The 25135-nt window shown below is 36.3% G+C and overlaps 2 protein-coding genes across 2 annotated transcripts; both read right to left on the bottom strand.

The window, feature by feature from the left end:
* Window positions 1-366: 366 nt before the first annotated feature.
* Window positions 367-3097, bottom strand: LOC136811228 (uncharacterized). Its single transcript, XM_067067842.1, has 3 exons — window positions 2685-3097; window positions 1886-2124; window positions 367-1016 (listed from the first exon to the last, which is right to left on the bottom strand). Exons 1-3 carry the CDS (start codon window positions 2983-2985, stop codon window positions 453-455), a joined length of 1104 nt encoding a protein of 367 aa, XP_066923943.1. The 5' UTR covers window positions 2986-3097; the 3' UTR covers window positions 367-452.
* Window positions 3098-5334: 2237 nt separating this feature from the next.
* On the bottom strand, window positions 5335-23982 carry LOC136811224 (nose resistant to fluoxetine protein 6-like). Its single transcript, XM_067067835.1, has 18 exons — window positions 23867-23982; window positions 16213-16673; window positions 15059-15211; window positions 14778-14908; window positions 14250-14334; window positions 13972-14059; window positions 13478-13646; window positions 11628-11778; window positions 10905-11081; window positions 10495-10591; window positions 10103-10195; window positions 9761-9953; window positions 9375-9454; window positions 8892-9053; window positions 8279-8399; window positions 7640-7835; window positions 6945-7087; window positions 5335-6347 (listed from the first exon to the last, which is right to left on the bottom strand). The coding sequence occupies exons 2-18, from the start codon at window positions 16613-16615 to the stop codon at window positions 6234-6236; spliced, it is 2556 nt and encodes an 851-aa protein (XP_066923936.1). The 5' UTR covers window positions 16616-16673; window positions 23867-23982; the 3' UTR covers window positions 5335-6233.
* Between the last annotated feature and the right edge of the window lie 1153 nt (window positions 23983-25135).

Here is a 25135-nt window from a genome sequence, read left to right as displayed (position 1 = left end):
TAAATAAATTAGGTCAGATAACTTGGATGAAAAATTTACTAAAGTTCATATTGGTCTTAAAATTCTTTGATGAATAGATAAATCAGAAAATCTTAAAAATCTTAAAAATCCAAATAACAATAAAACTACTTGAATTTGAAAGATATATAATCAAAAATGAGAAGCAAACATCAATAACAGATTTGCAATCCCTTATTCCCAAATAAAGACATTGCTTCATACTATTTTTACCTTCCAAAATCAACTAAAATCTGGCAGACTGTTTTACAGTCCGCCTAAGCAAAGTCATATGCATATACTACTGGGCCACTTAATCGCACCATCCGGTCTATAAATTGCAAAAAGAAATTAGTACGGCGAGTAAAATAATTTTAAATATTTTAGTATACCCAGATTTTCTTACTATTTCAATAGTTATAAATTAATCTAACAACAAACTACGTATAAATTCATTAAACGTAAAATTCCACTAATTTTTTATTGCTTGTTACAAGGAATACTTTAGGACATCTCGGATTCTGCAAAACGGCTGGCATCGCATCAATAAATGAATTGCTATTAGTACCAATAGCCACAGGAGGATCAAATCCACCAAAATTCGGAATGGTCATGGCGTAGATTGTATGCGGTGTTTTAATCATTACCATATTCGTAGGTGTATTTCCTCTTCCACAAGTGTGCTGAAACTCTTTGGAAAGAATCATCTGCGGACCATAGGAACTGACCCCAGCCGGCTGAGTACCGGATGAAAAGCTATTCGGATTACCGCCAGTGCCCCTCCATTCGTGAATATGATTAGTGGCAGATACAACTAAGACTCTAGTTGCACCATTGATGGTGTTAACAGACAAACTTCGAATAATGGTTGATCCGTGGTCTGGTTTACCAAGAGAATGATCCCAGTCAAATTTTTGGTTACCATTAGGGCTCATCTCGAAACGATAAAGTTCTCCATTGGTTCCAACAGCGTAAACATGTGTACCCGTAAATCCTACATCGAAACCACCTGGCCAGATCTAAATTAAAGTTTTGAAAGGGTTAGAATGTCCAAACCTTTAAAGTTCTGAAAGCTGGTCGTGTACCCCGTGAAAACAATGAAAAGACTACAGCAAAACCTTAGATTATGATGTGCTATCAGCAGAAAATACTCTATCAAAATTCCTTTTAATAGAATTTTGTGCGCAAAAAAATATCCAGTAGAGATATCCTCCTGAAGTTTTTGCAAACTAAGCAAAATGCTGTTAAGCTTCTTTGTCTGAAATTTTAGAAAGTCTGTATGGAAAGACGTCAATTTGTAAGCGCATAAATCAATGCAGTAACGTTTTTTCTGGGTCACCCGGTATTCATTCATAAACTGCTCGTCTAGCATGACAGACGATTAATCCAGCAAACGAAGTGATTATTGCAACGCAAAAAAACAAACTATCCCGTCACGATGATTGTATAATTACATAACACCAATATTGCTGTATTACATGGATTATAAACGACTTCAACAAAACAGCAAATCCTGAGGGGAGTACTTAGGTGCTGGGTATGTGCAAGCCATAAGGGTCCTTTTTTCACGACCTTGAAAGTCTCTCAAAGGGGTACATAAAATATTAAAAAACAAATTGATTGAATCTCCGTAAGGGTCCAAAATTCACACAAATCAAAATTTCCTTTCTCAAAGGGTCGTGATTTTAAAAAATTTGGACAAAAATCGAGCGAAAATCTACAAAATATTTTAAGAAAAGTCTCTCCAAGGGTAAAAAAAAACGCCACTTTTTCCCACTCTAAGGATCGATTTTCGATTTTTGGCCCGGACATATCCGTCACCTTGCAAACCTAGTACCCCCCCCTGACGGGAGCAAATCTAATGAAAAGGAAATCCTTTGAATCTTACCTGTCGATGAAAAGAAAAGTAATGGCTTCTCCAATTCCATGCACCATTAACCCACCATCGTTGATAAAGACGATTATCTCTGCCAAGTACAAACACTCGATGTCTATTGTTACCCTGGGACGCTACGCATTTGGTTGCATCAAGGGTTGCTAAGATACGGCCATTTTCATCTGTTGGTTTTCCGTGGTCAACCCAATGCCATCTACCGTCCGTGCCATAAACATGCTCGACCAAAATTCCTAAATGAAGGGGATAGCTCTTCATAACGTATACTCCTATATATCATAATCTTATTCAACAACCCCTTCTCACAGACCCACTGGAAAATTTGGCCAAAATATCGTCCCGGTGGAAAATTATCCTCTAATTTTTGAACCCACCGAAAATAACCAAAAAACCAATCCTCACTGCAAAATATTGTGCTATTTTTCCCATTCCTACTGAATTTTCTGACTTGAAGACAAAGGAATTGAAATCCTCAGTCATAAAAAATATTGGAATATCAATCCCCATCAAGTTTTTATCCGTTATTTTTATCCCCACTGGCTGAAAGAATCCTACCGGGTCTGCGAGAAGGGGGTAGTTATATCTTACTATCCCGTGAATAAAACTATACTTGTCAATAACACATTTGGGAAAGGAATGATCTCTGAAAATGATCTTGAGCTGAGTCTTTGCTGTAATTGTGAGCCAACCCAACTGGATGAAGGCATGCTAAAAAGCAAAATCTTTGATAAACAAAAGGGTATTGAGATACCCGGAGCAAATTACAACACTGCTGGGACTTAAAGTCTCTTACCATCGTTTGTGACAATGAACAATTTTCCATCCATTAGAACGCATGGCATAGATTTCAATCTGTCGAACCCAGTGAGAAAGGGCGGTACGCCATGATCCACCCATTTCCAAGAACTGGTATAAACCCTTTCCCATAAATGACCATGTCTTCCTACAACAAACAGTTTGGTATTTCGTGATTGCATAACAGCTACACCGCTTACCAAGTTACCTGAGCCATGATGAGTATATTTATGCCAGCTCCCAAGAGCGCTTCGTGTTACCACGAAAAGAAGTGACAAAAACAGGTAATTTACTTTCATTTCGTCTTTTAATGTCTACCTCGTTGAGATGATCATCGATGTGATGACTGATCAACTGTTTAGCTGTCAAATTTATACTTTTGATTACTGCTTGAAAAAGAGGCTGGGAACTAGGGAAAATAATCATTTTTGGATTATGGATGCAAACCCACGTTTTTTTCCTAAAAGCTTATCGGCTTAGCTGTGACGTAAGTCTTTTTGATATTCATATTACGTACAGAACCGTGTTTGTTTCACGTTATAGAGTATGTGATTTCGAACAAATTTTTATCTTCCGCTTTGAAAACCCCCACTTTCAGATCTTACTTTTTGATCTTCTGTTATATTGCGTGTTTACAAGGTCATGGATTGAAACTAGCACTTTTTTTTAGTTTCCAAAAATTTTGGTAGAAATGTTACTTTCAATCTACCATTTGTGTGAAACTGAACGGGCCGTGCAACTTACTCTCGGGTACCTAATAGCCGGGGGTTTGGATAAAGCGGGGGGGGGGGGGGGATCTCAAAACTTAATAAGTGGGGGGGGGGTTGGAATAAAAATGTCCTGGGTGGAAAATGTTTGATCCCAAATCCTGTGATTCACATTTTAGCCTTAGATTGTTATTTTCCTTTTCCTTTAGTGGCGTTGTCTGTAGATTCGATATCTACAGTTTTAAATATTCATTGCCGTAAAGGTAAGAGAGTTATATGTGAGATAGGCAACATGATAATCTTTTGAACAAAATCAGGTGTAAATACGTCAGGAAACACGTACAAAATGTATTTACTTTTGTGTTTAGAGAATCACTTTCGATTCGGATTTCCTAAAGAGAGCTTAAAGATAGAGATAAAGACTCCTTCAAACCGCATGTTCTTCTAATTACCTTCTAATTGAAGCTAATTTGTTCAATTAAAAATGCAAAGAAATCAAATCTACGTAATAAGCTGCAGTAGGCGCTCAACAAATACAAAGCTAGTTTCCAAAACTTATTCCGGCTACTACACACTTTTTTATAGAGGCTGGCTTACATGGCCAAAATATCTGTAAGAAGAAGTTGATAACATTTTAGACTTTGCAGACTCTCTAATTTCTTAGAAAAATACACAAAAAATACTTACGAAGAAGAACACTTTATATGACATTTAAAACTCGAAAAGTTTAAGTACATCCGAATGCTTATACACCCACCTCCTTCTCAAAGACCCGGGGAGGGGGGGGGGTTCGGCCAGTCTGGAAAAAAGGTTTATCAATATCTGATGATCGCGCAAGGCGTGAAACTGGCAGTAATGATAAATGAAAATATAATGCAAACCAATAATAATATTGGTCAAATCTTTTCATCCCTTACGAAAGCGTGGTATAATTGGGAGCTAATCCAGTGGTATTGGGTGCCGAGATATTTTCGAATCCCGATCGGGTTAGTGGTGTAGAGTGTGAGGTGTGATAGTCAAAAGATAGTCTAATTCATTGAAGGTTTGTACACCTTTTACATACATACTCTACATTTAAGCTTTGAAATAAACATTTTGATTCGAAATTCTTGCAGGCTACTAGTGCGTGTTTGATTTTTAGCAATAATGTAAATCGAAATAATGTATGCCAATGTAAATACGGTTGGAATGAACAGCACCAAAGATTGGAAATAGGGTATTCAGGATTGGGCACGCTCAACTAAAATGTTAAAAGACATCCATCTAATTTCCATAATGTACTTATAACGTAAAATAAACCTTGAAACAACGTTACGTACCTACTGGGAGTGGCAGTATATGAAAATTCACACGTGTCAATAATTTTTAGTAAATTTCTACAAACTAAATCTTAAATGGATAATTTTTAAATAATTATTTAGATACTAAATATACCATTAATATTGACTAAAACAATAAAGATACTTTGTACAAAAAAGCTGACTGAGGAATAAAGTTTATAGTATAAATAGGGCTCTTGGAGCCTTTAAAATCTATCAAAAATGAATTCTAATTTAATGTATACTTCATCTGTTTGGAGGTCAAGTAAAAGTAAAAAAAATTTTTCCCAAAGACTGCCTTTAAGATATAAGATAAGTGGCAGAGAGCTTGCTTGACCAAAATTACCGAGTAGGCGCCCTCTCTTTCTCAGACAATAATTATGAAGAATGCACACCAGCAAAAGGAGCATAAAATCGTTCAATAATTCTCCCTTAACCAAAAAACCCTACTGTACAGCGAAAGGACAAAGAGGTACCTTAATAGTGATCTGGGAAGTACTTTGGTACTGAATGCTTTTCGGTATCTCCACTCCAAAATAACAGGCATCTTTTTTTGATAATATTCCACTCCAGATGATCTTTTTAACAAGCACAAAACCACTAACTAATTCGAATTCTATCAAAAGTTATTGAAGTTTGAAAAAACACTGTCAGCTAATTTGAAATAGACTTTAGTAAGCTTATTGCACCTACTAGAAGCTCAGTTTTGTGCAGCTATAATATTTTCGCCTATATTGAGAATGAGAACTCGGTTACAGAGCACAAAATACCACGAGTTAAACTTTAAATAATTTCTATATATAATTTCTTACAATTTTCAGTGACGACAATTCACACTTTTGTTTTTTATTGATTTTGAATTATACTTACAAATCCTAAGAATAATCTATACCGCACAAGTGAGACATGATGTAAGATAAAAACCAGTTCTCGGTGATGTTATGACAGGTTTGTTATAGTTCAGCAGTTCCGCCGGCAACATATTTGAAAACAGCATGTTAACAAATTATACTATGTATACTTAGGAAGGAGGTATTCGGGCTAGTATGAAGAATTATTCCCGCTCGTTGGTTTTTTCATAGTATACTGTAAGTGTTATAAGAAAGCCGCGGCTGTCTTATACTATGGTTTTTCAAACCATTGGAAAATCAAAAATTATGTAAATAATCATGTTAACAAACTACAAACCTTTATCCAAAAGAGAGGTAGCAGACTTTGTAAATGGTGTGAGTGCCATAGGAAGTATTTTCATATTGGGGGGGGGGGTGAAGTTAGTGACACCGCGAGGGCCAACCATGGTTTTGCCCGAGGGGGAAATTTTGAAAATTTGAGGTCTAGATTGCTTGAAAATGCACTCAAAACTTTGTATTTTGCAAAATAACCACTTTTGAAAAAATTATTGGGGTGGGGGGGGGCATGGCCCCCACTTGCCCCCCCCCCCAGTTGCTACGGTACTGGGTGTTACATTTAGCCAAGTATGTAGAACTATTCTCACTCGCTGGTTTTCAGTCCACTGGAAAATCATGAATGTTTGAATAATAATTTTTCCAAGTTTAATACAGGGTATTCCACCACCATTGCCAAGATAAAAGCCATCACAAAGGAGAAAAACAAATTCGCAATGTAAACAAATGCCTAAAAATTAAGAAGAATTAGAAAATAGAGCAGTCAACAGACCAGTCAACGCGAAAATATCATTATGACAAAAATGTAATTTGGTCTAAACAAACTCAACAACCGAAATCAACTGCTATACTTTAAGTAGACATAAAGACATCCAAAAACTATATAATACCGAAACTTTGTTTTATCGTGCTTAGATTTGAGTTCTGAAATTTAGACTGATATTCAGCGATAGTTTCAATAATCCATTTAGAAAGGCCTCTCTTCACAAAGATGTGAGATATACCCTCAAGATTTGTTAGAATGCAACAAGCTATCAAGTATAATGCTCAGAGTCGGTATTCAGTGAAAGGTTTTGGCAGAGGACTAACTTGCTCATCGAAAGGTACTAGACCAGCGTCCGAGATTCAGAAAAGACTTTAAAACAGGTTTTCGTAGGGCACCCCTTGGCTCAGGGCAAATCTTTGATATTATGCTCCTAATAGGGTGTGGAATTGACAAATAAATTGTCCTTATTATCCTTATCCTGATCTAAGGGGTGCCCTACGAAGTGACACAATTCACTACCTTGGACGCTGGTCTATACAGGTACGTCGTGGTTGCACTTACCATGATATTATCTTGATAATGGAAAGGATTTTCTTGGACCAGGAAAAAGTAGAAGATGACCAAAGGATGTAAAAGATATGCACCGAACGTCAAACGACTTAATGGGATCCAGAATCTCCAAGAGAGGAAACTGTTTATGACGCCTAAAAAGGGAAAGAAACTGTCAAAGAATCTCAATCTGCCTGAATGCCTGAATGGATATTTTTAGACACATACACGTTATTATTCGTAGAAAGATTTGCTCCAGTGCTCCTTGGAAGCATGACCCTGTATTAACCCTTTTATTTTAACCCTAGCTCAACATTTTTTCAAGTTCATATCGTAGGAATTTGAACAGGTCATACTAAATAGATTAATGATGTAACTTCAAGTCTGTCAGATCTGGTAATTCATGTATCCTTTTTCCACAGACGACAGAGAATTCGGAGCCGCAATAAGAGTAACGTTGCAAACGAGTTAAAGAATACATATCAAGAATCATGTTAAGGATGTATAAAAAGCTTATACAGTAAAACCTTCATAACTGGAACACGCACGGGGAACGCAAATTTGTTCGAGTTAATGAAATTTCATGTTATATGGAGTAAGGTTTATTACCTGAAGGGAACGGGAAGGGAACATAGAACTTGTTCGAGTTAAGGAGACATTCGAGCTATAGGAGTTCGATTTAAAGAGACTCTACTATATCAACAAACCTGCAAATCCATTATGACATGCGTATAAGACCCAAACGACAGCTAACGACCAAGTGAATTCATTGAGTGAACCATACAGTACATTCTCAGTTTTATTGAAGTGATCACCTTTTGTTTTGTAACCACTGACGTATGGACCGAAAACAACGGCGTACCCAAATCCGAAAGCCAACAACCAAAAAACAATACTCAAAGCCTGTAAAAAAAATATAGATTCTTGTTAGTCAATACAGTGGTGGACTTACCCTAATGATCAGTGACTTTTTCAAGATATGAAGGTCAATATGTAGTTCAAATTGGTCTACAATGTAAATCAGGCTTGTGCATTTTTAGCTTTTTGAAACTTGAAATTGAATTTTCTTTGTTTCATTCAATTTTTTTCGCACGTTTGAGATAATACTGAAGGAATGATATATTTTTATCCTCAATCAAAAAAAAAAATTGTTGCTCTAATTTAAAAAAATTAAGAATCTCGATATTTTGCTCAAATTTCTTCTAATTTTGTTCCGAGCACTTTGTGGTTCTATTTATTTCACTGCAAGAATCACTTAAAAATATTTAAAAGCTAAAAATATTAAGAACTAAAAATGACGAGGCTCAATTCTATGTAATTCTAATAAAAAACAACTGTGTATTTACCCTTTGGTTCAGTGGGATCTTTATCTTTCTTGAGAAAACGTAACCAAGTAACATTCCCATAATATACGGCGAAAAACGGACGTACGGCTTGACGTATAAGTTATCTTGACGGCGTTTGATTCTGTCAAGTATAATCATCAATATAAATTCTGACATGGACTTTTTTGAAATGATAAGGATAAAAATAACTCTTAATGGCTCTTCCTTTTGATTTAAATTCAGTTCCCGTAAGGTTTGCAAAATATCCAATTCTTAAAACTGAAAATTTCAGTGTCAGGTCACCGGGAACAATGCACAGATCTGTAAAGCCCAGAGGGCTAGATGCGCGGCCTTTATCGAAAAGTGAAGCAAATTTTGGTAGGATTTCCTACCAAAGAAATCACGTGATAGCTTCACTGGTTTGAGAGATGCGAACTAGCGTTTACCGCCTACTTTTTTTGATCTCGCGCTTCGAAAACAATTAAAATGCTAGATCCTATCCATCGCACGAAATTTAAAAATTCAAATTTTTGCTTCACTTTTTTTTGCTGGAGAAAGCTTAAAGTTGCTTATCTAGCCCTTCGGGCTTTACAGATATGTGGGACAAAGAAAAACAGATAACAAATCAACCTACGGATAAGGGTTATCAGGCATCATGCCAAGACTGATGACACCAGGGAATTCGTGAACGATTAATAATACCATTCGGATCACAATTGTCACGATACAACATACAAGCGTGATCATGAAAGCTCCTCCGTGAATGAACTTCGAGTTCTTGAAACGTCTCTCTAAGCTGAAAACATAAAGGATATTTTTATTTGCAAATCTGACTTGCGATTCAAGAAAATGTTCTATACCATCGGTAGAGCGATATATCAGTCAAGAATAGAGACAAATTTATTTTCCGAATACTCGGAGTTTCGTGCCGTTTCAAGCAGTCTTCAGTAAAGGATATTTTAAATGCTTACTGAGGGTCAAGACTGCAACCTATCACATATTGAAAGCCAACATCAAACGCACGCAAACACCCTCGTATCACTCATATGAGAGATCTCCGGTCGATGATATTTTCAAATAAATAAATAAGTTTTTAATAAATTTTTCAGATACTTACAAGAAAAATGCTGACAAGATGGCTGGCGCGAGAATGTGAAACTGCATGTCGTTTGCTAAGTACCACGACCAACCAAGACACTAGGATAGTATAAAAAAACTGCTATTTTACTTTACGAGTCCAAACAAATTAGAAATCATTTTCTATCATTTTGTTAAGAATCGTACCTATTCAAAATGGCGAAACTTTGGTGAATTTCGAAGTTTTAGTGATGGAGTCTTATCTAAACATTCCCATTCCCAGTTTCTGTAGTTGTTAGGTATAATAGAGGAAATTTAATTTTATTGTTATCTAAATAAGTACGGGACTTTGAATTTAGGGTAGTATCTAGGTGGTCAAAGAAATTTATCTTTCAACCTTGCCTATGCAAGACTATTCGTGCTTACCGTTTTATCTTTGACAGTTTCTCCCATGGCTTCTGGATAAAAGTTATTGAAATACAGCATGTTTGTCCACCAATATTTTGCACAATTACCCCCGTCTCCAGTTATTCGTGTTTGTTTTGCTAATGGCCCAGTGAACATGTAAGGATACACGTTTGTCCAGAACAGAATCACAAACATATAGGGTGGTGTGATTCTAAAAAAAACAAGCAAAAAATTTAGTACAGTGATACTTCAAATTGTGATAACAAGCTTCCTGATCAGCAAAGCAAGAATCCAAGAAGTCTTGTAAGGTTTTATTACTGAGTATTCATTACCATTTAATGAAGGGTTATGTGGTAGTACCTGATGAATCTGTGTAAATAAAGTAATGCAATATTCATTTGCCCATTCGTTTTATCCATTCTTCGCAGTGATAAATATGACATTAGTAAACCACTAAAAAACAAAAAAAGAGTTACCGAATCATTACTGGTCCGTATCAGTTTGAGCTAAGACTAAGGGATGAAAGTGTAAAGATATATGCGCAATACTGTATACTCGATAGGCTAGGCAAAAGGTAGAGTTTTGGAAAGACGCTAACTCTACAGACTGTAAAGGCTCTATCACAACAAAACCCATTTGCGAAAATTACATTTTGTTTAATGTTTTTCTTACGTGATTATTTATCAAGTGAAAAGAACAATTTTAGAAGAGAAAAGGAGGCAACGAATCTGCTTTAATATTATCACACTGACCTTAATACAAAGAATGTATCGACGGAAACATAAGCATTGGCAACCGGTTGGTATGAAAACCTTCTCATCAACATTGACACTGTATGGACTGGATTATCTGAAATGAAAAGAAATAAATGCTTCTTGTAAAATGTCGAATTTTCCTGATGATATTGCTTGGTGGTCACAATTTTGCCAAGATCCATGCTCTGTTGCCAGTCGAAGGTTCTAAATAAGTAAAGAATCCAACCGTGGAAATTTATTTAACAATAAAAGGTCAAGTGAATTTTAAGCTTTCAGGGCGTGTAATCTTGTGCTTTTTTTCATTCTCAAAGCCGAATTCGGATTAGTCGAAAAAGATTCTTTAGGTTCTCATCTTGTTGTCTAAACCTTCCTCCTGTTCAAAGCTCTGGCCCCTTGGTTTCACTTACCTTGATTTTTGATAACAGTTCCAAAGAAGAAGAGATGACCAAGGATGACCCAAAACATACTAATTGCTCTGATTCCATTAATGGACTCAATAGCACGTTTGGGTACTTCAGTGGAGAAAACAGCTTTCGCGTTTCGTGCCAACGAGAAACAAAGCAGAATCTGAAGAATTGCCGCTTCTAAAACAAGAAATATGTTTGGACCATAAGATACAGTTAAGTCTCTTTAATTCGAATCTCTATAACTCGAATGTCTCCTTAACCTAAACAAGTTTTCTCGCCCTCATAGCATCAATGCCTTATAAACCTTACTCCATAAATCTAAGTTTCCTTAACTCAAAAAAGTTAGTACCCCCCTGCAGGTTCGAGCTATGAAGACATTGTACATTGATTCGAAAGAGGTAAATTGAAATTTAAAGGATTGGTGTGGAATCTGAAACTTGAAAGATTCAGGTATTCATAATACCTTTGGCAATGATAAGCTACTAATAAGTATAGATCTTGTCAATAACAACGCTATATGACGTTAGCCCGGACGTTAGACAAACATTGAAAGATCGTTGGAGATCACAAATGATGAGATTCTGTCCGAAGAAAGCTACAGTAAAGACCATCCTCTAGCGAAAATGTTTCTTATAGATAAGAAGTATATCTATAGAGGTATATAAAAAATGACGAAGCTCTTGAGAGAAAGCTACAACACAAGAAAAACAAAAACTGCGTTACTTTTTCTCCGTTCCTTCTCTTGTTGTTCGTCTTCGACAGGTGTGTCACCATCATTCAACATGACGTCATCATCATCCAATGAATTTTCTCCGTCACCTTCTTCACCACCGTGTCCATTCACTTCAATCATTTGCACGTTCTCACCGTCACCCTGGTAACAAAAATGACATAGATTGCATTAGACGATAAGATTGCATAAGAATTAGCGAGTTTATAGGCCATTTCACAGTCGCAAAGCGTAATGGGTAATCAGGACCGCTGCGCGCTACTCTAAGGTCCCGAATAGTAGGGGGGGTCTGAATAAAAGGGGGGGGTCCGAAATTTTAGCAAAATATAATAAACGGGGGGTCTGAATAAACGGGGGGGTCTGAAAATATTTAGGTAAATAAAGGCTAAAATCAGGCTATTTAGAGCAAAATAAGGGTCCTTCTCTTTGACAGCTGAAAATATTCTTAAAAACTAATAAACGGGGGGGTCCTAATAAGAACGGGGGGGTCCGAAATATTTTCGAAAATTAATAAGCGGGGGGGGGGGACGTCTATTCGGGACCTTAGAGTAATGATAACTTACTATTGGTCCAAAGTTTTGAAAATTTTTGAAAATTTTTGCCTCTAACCAACGGGAAATCGATATCGGGGCGCAATCAGTCCTGAGTACCCATGATCCATTTCGACTGTGAAATGTCCTATGTATCTGTGCTTTTCTGCGACGAAGATGGTTACCCAATCTTTACACACGTTCCCTGTGTAGTATCTGCTTTATGATGCTTACTGACGGCGTGAGATAATATTATCTGGCACCTATCAGTAACGTAAATAAAACCTGGAATACACGAGGACGAGATTGACGGTTATACTCCGATTGTTTAGATCCTGTGGACGACGGTCAGTAAATCAGCAATTTAACCGTCCTCGATTTTCAGGGTCAGAGCTGCAGGTTGCCCCAAATCATTTCAGTCAATCTACCACCCTCAAAAGTGCAAATACATAAAAACTCGCTATTTATCCTAGAAGGAGCATTTCACCTTCCACCAACTATGGCAGAAAAAATTGGGAGGAGAAAAGGCGCCTCTGATGCTCCTGATTGCAAAGTCTGCCTAAATATCTCAGCTAGATTGATTCAGTAACTGAGTTAAATCTGATGGTCAGTTGAGTTATCAATGAAAAAATGATTTTTGAAAAGCAGTTATAGAATCTAGGACTGTTGTTCGGCGGCAAGTTCGCAATGTATGTAGACCTGAAATCGTCGGGTTTTCGCTACCGTCAAATTCGAAATTGACGGACTTTCACGTCCAACATTTCCGAAGCGTCTGACGTGCATGCATTGTTAGATCTAAACAATTCGTCAAGGTCTTCACTGTGGTAAATTTCGTAAATTGACTGACTTTCAAGTCTTACTTTTCCGAAACGTCAGACGTGCATGTGCTTTATTTCTATGCGCTTTCATTACACTTGTAATATAACAATTCAAAATAGGTCTCCTTGGTCGTGCAAGATAACGCAAGTCTCCAAGCAAAGTCACTTAATAAGTTAAGGCCTGTAAAGATGAAATATCGGTCTCCTAGGTCGCGCAAGTAAACACGAGTCTCCAAGCAAAGTCACTTAATAAGTTAAGGCCCGTATAGATAGACACTCTCAAGGATAGTGAAATATCGGTCTCCTGGGTCGCGCAAGGTAACACAAGTCTCCAAGCAACGTCACTTAATATATTAAGGCCTGTACAGATAGACACACTCAGAGACAGTGAAATATCGGTCTCCTGGGTCGCACAAGGTAACATAAGTCTCCAAGCAAAGTCACTTGATAAAACAAGGCATGTATAGATGTAGAGAGAAAAGAAGTCATCTTTACCAATGGGATAGCTCCATTGCCGTTTCTTGATACTTGTGATACCGTTCTCCGAGGGACGTTTCCATTTTTACTTTGTGACGGACGACGTTCACGTGGCGCGATACGTACGTCCATGACGTCAGCAAATGTTCCGAGCAGGATCAAAAGAAGAATGAAACAGCAAAGACAACTGAGAAAAAAACATTAAAAAATTGATCAATGATCATGGTAAAGACAGTTTTGGATATTTTCAAGAAATCTCTGTCCCAAGTTTAAAACCTCTTTTGTCTATATGCAATATGGCGAAATTACTAACCTTTTTTAACAAATTTAATCAAAAGTAAAACATAAATTTGCTGTAATTTGATGGGAGAAATTCATACCCCTTACCTCAATTTTCTTTCAAATTAAAAAAGACATGTCCTTAGACATAGAAGTATGCCAGGAAATCTGAATCTGATCGAAGTTTCACGTTTATACTCATAATAACTATTCCAAGAAATCAAAATTCTTACATGGTTGCAATAAATCCGTTAGAATATTCAATTTTTTCATCCACACAATTGACATGACCAACGCCCAAATATTTCACCATCTTCATCTCTGAAAAATTGAAGGAAAAGATGCATTTGAAAAACTAACTCGATATCGTGCGATTGTAAAAAACAATTAACTTTTAACTTCATCTCACCCTTACTCGAACCCCTATAATTCGAATGTCTCCTTAACCAGAGCAAGTTTGATAGTTCCTTTAGTTGGCAATACCTTACAAACCTATTTCTATTTCACTTACGTCTATTGAAGATGGATTGATAGATGGATCCAACATCATGTTCGGTGCATTGTTTCGGCATGCATGTCCCATAAACGCCTGGATACTGTGAAACATGAAAAGAGAAACATAAACAACCTATTCTCAAGACCGAGTTTTAGTTCGAAATATAGTTCGAGTTCGATTTAGAAAAATAAGAACATAGAACCTACAAAACACTGCATTGCTTGAAGAGTAAATGTCTCATCTAACACCGTTATATCAGTTGCAAGCTACTTGTCTCTGCTTTTAACTTATTTCTTACTAGTACATTTTTTACAGTATACAGTGTTAGGCAACCAATAATGCTGCAAATCATAATATTGTCTTTTGAATTTCATACTGCCAATCGTTATATTATGATCGATAAATTGTCAAAACGGGGTATAGAAAGTTGCATCGATGCACAAGCTTACTAGGGCCATTCATATAGTGCGTACGCAGTGAAGGGGAAGAGGCGCTTTAGCAAAAGCGTACGTCTATTTTTTGAATAACGTCATTTCAATATACCTCTTTCATGACCAGCATATTAACAGCACAGTATTTGGCATGTGATATTGATTGACATTGTTCGAAAGCTCCCAACCAATGAGTGTTGCCGCTCAATAAACGAGATGGAACTTTACCCCAGGAATCAATCACTTAAAAGAAAAAAAGTATAGTAAAAAAAACAAAAAAACTTTAGTCCAAACCCTCTCAAAAGGGTGTCTCAGTGATCATATAAACACCATACAAAATTAAATGAAGCCAGAAAGTTAGTCCTTATGGATAGTTCCACAATCAGTACTTACTTTTTCCAACAGGGGATGCCAACACTTTTCCAATATCACGAACATCGAACATGGTTGCATTGCTTGTTAGAATGTTACCGAAATATTTAGCGAATCTGATTCCACAATCAATGGAAATACCTTTCGGTAAGCCAGGAATATAAACAACGTCATCTAAAAGTAAAATGAGTCATGTCAAATTTACCGAAGAAACCTGCCACAACAGTATGAATCATGGTCGCTTATATAACAATAGCGTTCAGTTTGAGGTCGTTGTTGTTATTTTCTGCCCGCGTAGTTTGATTATTCGCCCGATAGTGTCATTTGGGCCCGACGCGAAGCGGAGGGCGCAAATGGCACTAGAGGGCTAATAATCGAACTGCAAGGGCAGAATTAATGACAACAACGAACGAAAACTTAACGCTATTACTATTATTATCCATATCGGACATTCAAACAACGTTTTTTTCTAGCGTCAACCAATTCTTTTTGCTTCAATGCAATGTCTTCAACAAATTTTTAGCACCTTGCGAGCGGGCCGCAAATGACCAAAAGTGTTTTTTTTCTGACGTTAGTTTAGTCTCTTCGCTTCAATGCAACGACTTCGATCCAATTCCGAGCGGGCCGCAAATGACATTATTGCCCTATACCTGGGCCGTTAATGATATTTTAGCCCTCTGAAGCCTGGCGCTTTAGTTTCCTTAGCGCGGGTATGACAATTTGAGTCACAAAACCTTTCAATACCGCCCGCCTATTGAACCTTTAATGGCTTACTTAATGACCGCTATACCGATAATAATATCAGGTTAGAACCTTTTCATGTGAGCCGTTTAAAGTAACAGGACCAAAATCGGGGAGAAAATTGAACAGTGGGAACCCTTCCCACTGGAATAATTGGACAAAATATTGTCCCCAGTGGGAAATTATAATCCATTTCTTTTCCCCACTGAGTGTAACCGAATAAACCAATTCTCACATATTGTGCTATTTTTCCCATCCCCACTGAATTTTCTGGCTCAAAAACAATGGAATTCAAATCCCCGGTCATTAAATACATGAAAATACCAATCCCCATCGAATTTTGATCCGTTAGTTTTACCCCCACTGACTAGAAAAATCCTACCGGGTCTGAGAGCATGGGGTGTTCTAAATGTAAAGTTTTTAGCTAAACTCACCTCCGTCACTCTGCATCACAAAAGTTGACCAATCAACTAAATTAACAGCTTTCAAAGCATCAATATTCTTCAAAACCATCTTCAAAAAATTCTCCTCAGTTATATTTTGCTTGGAATGAATTTGTGTCATCAAATTATTCGTATTCATTATCTCCCAAATGTTTTTCTGTTTCTCCATCACTTGTAAATATTTTTCGTTATATCGTGGAGATAATAATGTCTTTACGGTTTCATTTTTAAAAATATTTTGGAAATTTATCTTTTTTAATGTGTTTGTAAAGTTGGGTAATGTTTTTGCTTGTTTTAAGAGTATTATGTCTTCCTCTAATGTCTGCGTATTGACTTGGGAGATCGCAATCGTCAGAAGAATTGAAGTGATCATAACATATTTGAAGAAACCCATTTTTTGTTTGTGTTAGTGTGTTAAACACTTTGTAATCCTGTCCAATGTATCGCTCCTCCTAAAAAAAGGGAAGGAATAAATATTTTCTTACATGCAATCATACGGGATTCCAAAGCAATACAAAACGACAACTCCAATCTTATAACCAGACCGAACACACTTGGCTTTTAGGAAAAAGGTACAAGGGCATCAGAGTCATTAAAAAGTGACCAAGGAGTACGAGTTTGTGACTACCCAAAAACTGATCGTAAAGCTGGCAGCGACATCAAGGATCACGAATCTGAAGCAGGTTAAAGGTGCAGCAGAATCTCTTTAACTCGAACTTTTATAACTCGAATGTGTCCTTAACTCGAATAAGTCCTATTATTTAACAATGCCTTATAAATATTACTCCGTAGCTCGAAATTTGTGTTATCCCCGTTCGTGCTATAAAAACTCCACTGTAATAATTTTTCAAAATACACAGTAGCCTTCAGCTCTTATACTTAGATTACCAGTCCTTTTATTCAAGCTAGTATTACAAAACGGGAATTTAGTCAATCAACTGATAGAATACTTTTGAGGTTTCCTGCTTTAGATATTTCATTCACTACATAAACGCAATAAACCACTCAGGAGTATATTCCCGGTTATGGTTAACCCTTTACCAGTTTTGATTATATTTGTCCAAAGAAACCGATCTTATATGAGAATACGAGGTAAAGACGAACTTGAGGATTAGAAAAAGGGCTTTTATTTTTAGGCTGAAAGTTGACCAATTACAAAAAATATTGGAACACAAAAAATACAAAATAGGCCCAAAAAAATAGCCGTCTGCCTAGAAATCGCTAGCGAAAAACTTCATGCGACAATTGGAGAGATTTAGAATGTGAATGTTTATGATATAGAAGACGAACTTGATTGAACTACAAAGTGCTCTTTCTAGTCATACTCTCTAAGCATATATCAAGCAAGCAACCATACGCCATCATCTGTAAAACTAATTCGAAATATATTGTCAAAAAAGCGAATTCATATCGTCAAAACATATAAACATGTGATCACATGCTAACAAGCTGAAAAGATGACATTATCAGAAAAAAACTATATGCTAGATTATCCAATGACTAACTGAGAGAACTTATAGAATCGATTTAAAATATTTGACAGAGTTCTTTCCAATTTATGGAGTTAGCATTACAGTGTGGTACATTGTCAAGCACAACGTGACGTCATCCATACACAGCTCTTAATTAATTAGTGGAGCTAAAAAAGCTTAAAACTGACATTTCAATTTTATAAGGTGCTTGCTTATAAGTTAAAGCAAGCTCTCTGATAGGACAATACGTTGATAATTTGTTTTATTGGAAGTTTGTTTTGGTGCTAGTCACACGGATCAAAAAACTTTCAATTTTATAAGGATGTTGCTTATAAGTTAGGATTAATTAATAGGACCTCCCTATCAACTGAAAAATATACGGTTCAGATTTTTCTGTCTTTGATTATGTGGTAATATACACGACTATGTAGGCAAGCTCTCTGATAGGACAATATGTTCAGAATTAGTTTTACTGGAAGTTTGTTTCCGTACCCTGAATATCAAGGATCAAATCAGGTTAGAGAAAAATCGTTGCCGGTGTTTTAAGTATCTCTGGAAGAATCTATTCCTCGACGTTCCTTATCCAATCAATTTTCGGTCCTATATTAGCTCCATTTCTGAGCTCCAACTTTATTTCCTTTTCCAAAGCTTCTGGTATAAATGACTAGAAATGACTTTGTTTTTATATCATATGTACCATTTACCACCATGAAACTAGCCAATATACCATTTAGTTTAAAGCCGGAAGGGCTAGAGAGGAATCTTCAACCCTTCCCACCGTAGCCAAAAAGAGTGAAGCCTGATCGGTGGATTAAACCTAGCACTTTCTTTGTTTTCGCAACCACACATCTTTCAAAATATGGAATTATATTTTACTTTCAATGTAACGTTTGTGTGGAAACCATGCGAGTAACGGGTTTTGGATGGAAGTGGCTTCATTCCTCAGAGATTCCATTCAGATTCCAGATTCCATTCAGGCTTTAACCTCAATAAATAATACCGTTATATGAATGTTCTTATAAAAAACCTTGTTTGTCATAAACAATACAAAATAAGCCCGATTATATTGTCTTTAGAGAACCGTTGTTTTTCTCACGACAGATTATATACTTTAATTAAATTATTTTTATTTTCCTCGTTTGTTAAAAGTCAGGTGATACTCACACAGATAATATAACATAATACAAGACAAGAAATTACATTTTTATAATGCGATAACAGGATTATATGACGATTGTGTCTCCTTTTTCTAGCTTCTTTTCTTCGCATGCCTACCGATGCCTACATTTCTCCCTTTAAAAAGTCTCGACGAAATTCTTTCAGGGTCGAATGAATTGCAAAGCATTAGCGCTTACACAATTCTAGGATGAATATTTCTGACAGCTCTTTGTAAACTGGTACTAAACCTTAACTTTTTATCAACTATCAAAAATCTAGAAGAAATAAACATTTCTGTTTTACTACATTGCAGAAAAACCATTCATCCCCACCGTTTTACTGGAAACGAAATTTACAGGATGAGTGAGACAGGGTAAACGTTTTTTTTTTTTAAGAAACACACTTTTAAGAAACATGAGGCTCAGAATGCCTAAAAACTAAGAAACATCTAAGAAACATGCTGAGGCTGAGAATGAGAAAATAGCATTTTTTAATTCGTTTTTTTTAAGAACCTTTCAATCAAGGTTCCAGAAATATACATACATAACAGTTAGAAACACTTAAGAAGTCAGAAAATCAATATAGAAGATAGGAAAGTACCGTAGATTAGTCAATTAGACTATTGTATTATCGACATGCGTCCTTTAAGCTTGACAAAGTTTAGAAACATGTAAGAAACATTTAAGGCTCAAAAGGCCGATTTCTTAAGAAACATTGAGGCTGCTTGGTAAAACTAGTTTCTTAAAAAAAAAAAAACGTGTATGTCAGGTCTGTAAACTGAATATGGACCAGAACAAATTACAACTCCAAGTATTTTAAGGGACCACAGGGTAAAAATCGGACGTTAGGCCTAACATACCTCAAAGTACCCCAAAAAAGGACATTCACGCCTCAACAAAAATTTACTGGTTCTTTTGGGGCATTTTAACCTGAATTCTTCCTTAGATCGATCGAGTTATCTAGACCCTTTAAGCAATTTAAATACCTTATAAATATCTTATAAACTTGTTGTAATTCGAGCTTTCCAAGTTTTAGTCACCGTGCGTGTTTTAAGTTGTAGAGGCCTCAAAGTGATACCTTTTGATGACTTTGAATTTGAAATTTGTTTAAAATATGTTTTAAATTTGTGATAAGAAAAATTTCTCAGAGTGTCACCAAATACTCTGTAGGAAAACAATTATTTATTTATTTAGATGCTGTGGGAGAAAACCTGCATAAGCAATTTATAAAAACAAGTAAAATCAATACAAACACACAACTATGACAGCTGCCAAAGGAGCACCCCGAAATTCTCAGACTCTCACTTTTCTTATAAGAACAATGAGGTGCAAAAACGCGTTGAAAAAATAACAATTTAAGAACAAAGCTCAGAATGGGATTGCTAAATTCCAAGCAATTTAAAGGGACATAACAGTACTTGCGAAATTTGTTTACGTTTCACTACTTTATGTCCCTTTAAAGATCTTTGAGTCAAAAAAGTCCAAAGTACCCCAACTTTGCTCTAAAAATGAGAATATGATAAGAACAATTTGAGGCTAGAAGGGCAGATAATTAATTGATGAAATTTAGTTGATAACCAGGAGACAAACATGAGTATTTGATACATGTGCTGTGAGTTTAAAGAACGCGATGAAACCTAAGTATCTAGATTCTTACGATTTCAGGGCCGATGAACACATCGGTTGATATGGGTGACTTCAATCCCTCTTCAATACCTACTTGGTACATTCAGAGTTAAGTTTGATACATGTGCTGCAGGGCCCACGCCATGAATTTGAAAGTGGGGGGGGGGTTAAATATAGAGTCTAAGGAGGCGCAACCATGGTTGCTTTACTTTGCAAAAAAGTGTGGCGTGGGCCCTGTGCTAAAAGAACGCAATGAAGCCTAAGTATCTAGATTCTTACGATATCGGGGTCGAACATCAGGCGATGTGGGTGTTTTGTTACCCTTCGGACATCAAAGTAGGTGATCTCAAAGGTCAGTATTCCATTCTTCAAAAAGTGTACAGTAAGGGCTAAATTTCCCCTAACTTTTTGCCATACATAAGATAGTTTTCAAATCAAGCACCCCTCCCCTTAACAAGATTCGGAGGAGGTCACCATTACTGTTTGACTTTTTCCGCTTATCCAGGGGGGGGGGACACTTGATTTGAAAATGACGGCATGAGTGGTCCGAAATTACAGTGCAGAGAACATTTCACAAAATTTGCTCAGTTTTTACACTCTTAGAGTGTAACCTCCCTTTAATCTTTGCTCATTTGACCTTTACAATGCAATTTGGGAAGCCTGAAAACGTACCCTCAAAGGCTGCACCTACAGTGGGTCGCTTACAGAGAGCGCCCTCACTCCGGGCACTTATCTTTTATTATAATCTTACCAATTAAATCAGTCAACCGAAAACATCAGAACCAATCAATAACAATCGTACATTTCTAGTCCAACCTTGACATGATACCATGACACAACCTTACTATATCACTTCAGTGACTGATTCATAACAACATCGCTCTATATTAAAAAGGACACCTTTCAAAGAAGATACTATTTCATCACCCTGGTAACTCTCTAACGACTATTCGTCGCATCCTAATGTTTTGACTAGGTACGAGAAAATTTTTGTTTATTTTTTTTCTTATATTTCTTTAAAGAGGGTAATGATTGCCTTTTTTATAACTACTTAATCAATAGATGGTAATTAACTCTCATCATTAATTAGACTTTAAAGATATTTGATAATACTCGCAGTTTCAACGATATACACCTTTTCGACCGTAGCCGCCAATTGCCGCGCGGGCATTTTTTTGCCCGTTTTACCACCCTAAAACCGTCCCAGTCTTTTTTTCGGACCTATAGACAATGGGAAAAGTTGTCAAAAAAGGATTGGATCGAGTTTAGGGGGGGGGATGCCTGCGCAGCAATTGACGGCTACTGTTGAAAAGGTGTACCTTATCGGGGAAAACTTCGTCGGGGAAAATTTTCGTCGTTGAAGATTTTTGTCGGGGAAAACTTCGTCACTTGCTGGTAGTTGGTAAACGCATTAAGGCCGGGGAAAATTTTCGTCGGGAAAAATATTCGTCACTTGTCCAAAATTTCGTCACTTTTCCCCGACGAAGTTTTCCCCGATAAGGTATTCGAAAGTTAGTCTACTCCTCATAAGTACATGCTATAAGTTTGAACTTTTAAAGAGTTTACTTTAAACCTTAGAAAGGAGTGTTTTTAAAACGCACGCATTTTCTTTAGCAGCTTACAAAGACGGGCACTCTGTATAAGGGTTGGTAACATACCACACTACCGACATTATTCACCAATAACACCGACAGTAAAACTTCTGATACCCTTTTTCTTCGTCACAACATGGAGTATTCAACTTTCAAACAAATATACTCTTTCACTGAAATACAAACAGAAAAATGGATCGACACCGACAAACCGTCAACTCTTACGCCCCCAAAACGTTAAATGATCCATCATCAATGACAGGGATTACATTAATAATCATCAAAAGCGGAAGGAAGGAATTTTGTGTACATCCTCCTACTATCACAGTTAGACAGACTCTTATAAAGTGACCTAATTCTATGTTCTATCTGTGTCACACGAGAGCTATGCAAATTTATGAAAAAACTGTCCTCGGTCACTGATTTATATTAAAAACCCATCATAAACTAAGTTATATCCATCATATTTGATCAGAGTTCAAATAAAAAGGGCTGTCCGGGTCGAGAGTGCTAGACCTTCCATTGGATATATATTTGTGGTGAAGCGCCGTTTGACATATCAGGTAAAGTTGTAAACCCGAATTTAGCTTCTTTGAGGAGGTAGGGGATTAATAAATGTTCACTGACCTTGTAGGGGGGAGGGAGTATCTAGCCTTAGTGTAAAATGGAACCAAATATATCCACCCGCAATAAAAGTTTAGTATTTTCAGTGAAATCTTTAAAGTTATAATAGCTTTACTAAGAAACGCTGTTATGAATTTTAACTGCGCGCCTATTTGAACTTCATAAGTGGGAAAATACCTTACAATTTCAGCCATTGGAACATTGACTTTGTCTTCGTCCCAATTTCAATGGAGAAAAATGCACTCCAAAACCATCTTCAATGGATTTTTGACTTAGGAACAATATAATTTCTATCCCCTTCTGAATCTCGATAGAAAATTTTATATCCCCACTGTGGGACGAAGTTCCACAAGGACTGTGAGACGGGGGTGTATAATTTGCCATATTCTAATAAAGCCAATACAGGTTTTTGTTGTTGGAAATGAAGAGATATACCAGCTAAAACACAATGCTGCTTAAAAGCATCTTTTTATGATTTATCAGCCACGTTACTTATATCACACTGTCTGTAAGTAGCACCCTCTGCTAACAAAAGCAGCCGGCCAGGTGACCTTTTTTTCCGATGTGAAGTCTCAGCTAGAAATTTTGATCTGTTCTGATCAGAGCTTCTTAAATTAATGAGCTAGAAATAATAATGTGTTCTGACGAGACAGGGGTACAATCAAGGATATCTGATGTGTCCTTGTTGCCTAGGTCACCCCAGCCCCAGAACACATGTTTTAAAGAGCCAGGGGTATATCATCAAGAGAAAATTGATGTAATCTTTGTTGCCTTGTAGCCCTAGAAATTTTCAGAACACATCTTTCGTGGAGAAAACAAATATCTTAATAGTATATCTTGGCAAAATATTTTCCGAGATTTTAGATCACGTCCAACCATAACGTAGTAATAATAAGTTTAGGGAGACGAAAAGTAGGATAAAGGTTTCCCAGAAATCGGAACACATCATTTGTATAAAAATATTGAAATGTCATAGCATTTGGTCTCCTTGAAGATAAGAACACATATTTCTAAAAAATCTCTCCGCCGGCTGCTTCTGCCTGTGGTCTCCTAGAAGATAAGAACACATATTTCCAAAAAATCTCCCCGCCGGCTGCTTCTGTGCTAACGCATATTTCAAATGTTATCATAAAAATAACAAATTAGTCAAAATAATTCAAATATGCAGTCTTACCTTAACTAATATTAGCAACTATGTTTCACTACAAAGGTCACATGAAAATAGACAAAATGAAACTTTTGAAAATGCTACTACTGGGATATAAAAACTTTATCCCTTTGCACTTTCCCCTTTAGCTTCCAAAGTCCGAAATCAAGGTCCAACGAACGCAAGAAGAAGAACACAGAAAAATGTGGTACTATTGCATACAGGAAAAAAAGTTTTCGTCTTGGTCCTCTCAAAAGTCCAAAGTCCACTATTCTTCTCTTTTTTTTCCGTCTTTTCATTCTATTTTTATTTATCATATCTTAAAATTTCTTTCTTTGGTTCAAATCTACGATATCTACGATATTTTCTATCATAACCTATTCCTTATTTATAACTAACTTTATTTTAACAAAAATAAAGTTTATAGAAATAGCAAATAGAAAAAAGGAAGAATAAAATTTCATCACAAAATAATTTCCTCATTTTTGCGAATATGAGCATGTTCTTCCCATGTGCTTTTTCACGTTTTCTTTTTTCCCTCCCTCGCTAGAGAGATATCTTGATAAAAGAGCAAAGTCCATTTTTCAACATTTTCACCTCCATAACAGCTATCATCCTTTGATGAGTATAACGTTTTAAGGTTTTAAAATCATTATGAACGTGACATCATCTTTTTTTGTAATAAGAACATATTGAAAGCAACGCGAGTCTCAAGAAAAAAATTAAGAATAATCTTATGATTGAGTATGAAATCTTATGAAAAAGCCTCGTAGGTCTTCTTGAAAATTCAACTTTCGAGAAAAGAATAGTGAAAATCGAAGAATAGTTTTAGCTTGACTTTACAACAAATTAAAGGCTTGTCTACATTTACTGGTTCTTGTCAAAAAATGATAAAGTATTCTTATGATAATACATAATAAACCAAAGCAGGATGATTTTCAAAAAGCTTTATGCATTATGTCATAAAAAAGCTTCTTATAAATCAACTCAAAAAAAAATCAATTATAATGTCTGCCTTTTCCTAGAGGTAAGGTATTTAGATGTTTTGATTCTAGTACATCATAAGATCCAGCCCTATTTTTCTTATTCTCATACTATCTCTCTCGAAATACATTCTCAGCATAATTCAAAGTCTATTATCTTTTTAAAATCTACTTCCTCAAAATACTTCACTAGTATAAATACTCAAGTCAAAAAGATGATAAGGTTAATAAAGAGGTAACTCGGATTGCCCGTAGTGCAAAGGTTACAGGTTCAATCCCCTGCCAGGTCATACCAAAGACTTTGCACTTAGTA

This window comes from Clytia hemisphaerica, unplaced genomic scaffold (genome assembly GCF_902728285.1).
Source record: "Clytia hemisphaerica strain Z4C2 unplaced genomic scaffold, Clytia hemisphaerica genome assembly, whole genome shotgun sequence".
In the NCBI taxonomy this organism is placed as follows: Eukaryota; Metazoa; Cnidaria; class Hydrozoa; order Leptothecata; family Clytiidae; genus Clytia; species Clytia hemisphaerica.
Note: the sequence above shows the minus strand (reverse complement) of the source record. Positions and strands in the feature narration are given on the sequence as shown.

Bases quoted from the DNA above. Each gene is read 5' to 3' on its own strand.
- LOC136811228 (XM_067067842.1), bottom strand. From the start codon at position 2,985: ATGAAAGTAAATTACCTGTTTTTGTCACTTCTTTTCGTGGTAACACGA. The intron at 2,125-2,684 runs GTAAGAGACTTT...CCCTTCATTTAG, and splicing joins GTTCATTGTCACAAACGATG to GAATTTTGGTCGAGCATGTT. The intron at 1,017-1,885 runs GTAAGATTCAAA...ACTTTAATTTAG, and splicing joins ACTTTTCTTTTCATCGACAG to ATCTGGCCAGGTGGTTTCGA.
- LOC136811224 (XM_067067835.1), bottom strand. From the start codon at position 16,615: ATGGGTTTCTTCAAATATGTTATGATCACTTCAATTCTTCTGACGATT. The intron at 14,909-15,058 runs GTAAGTACTGAT...TTTTCTTTTAAG, and splicing joins GGCATCCCCTGTTGGAAAAA to TGATTGATTCCTGGGGTAAA. The intron at 6,348-6,944 runs GTAAGTGCAACC...CTTAATTTTTAG, and splicing joins ATTATCAAGATAATATCATG to GCATTTGTTTACATTGCGAA.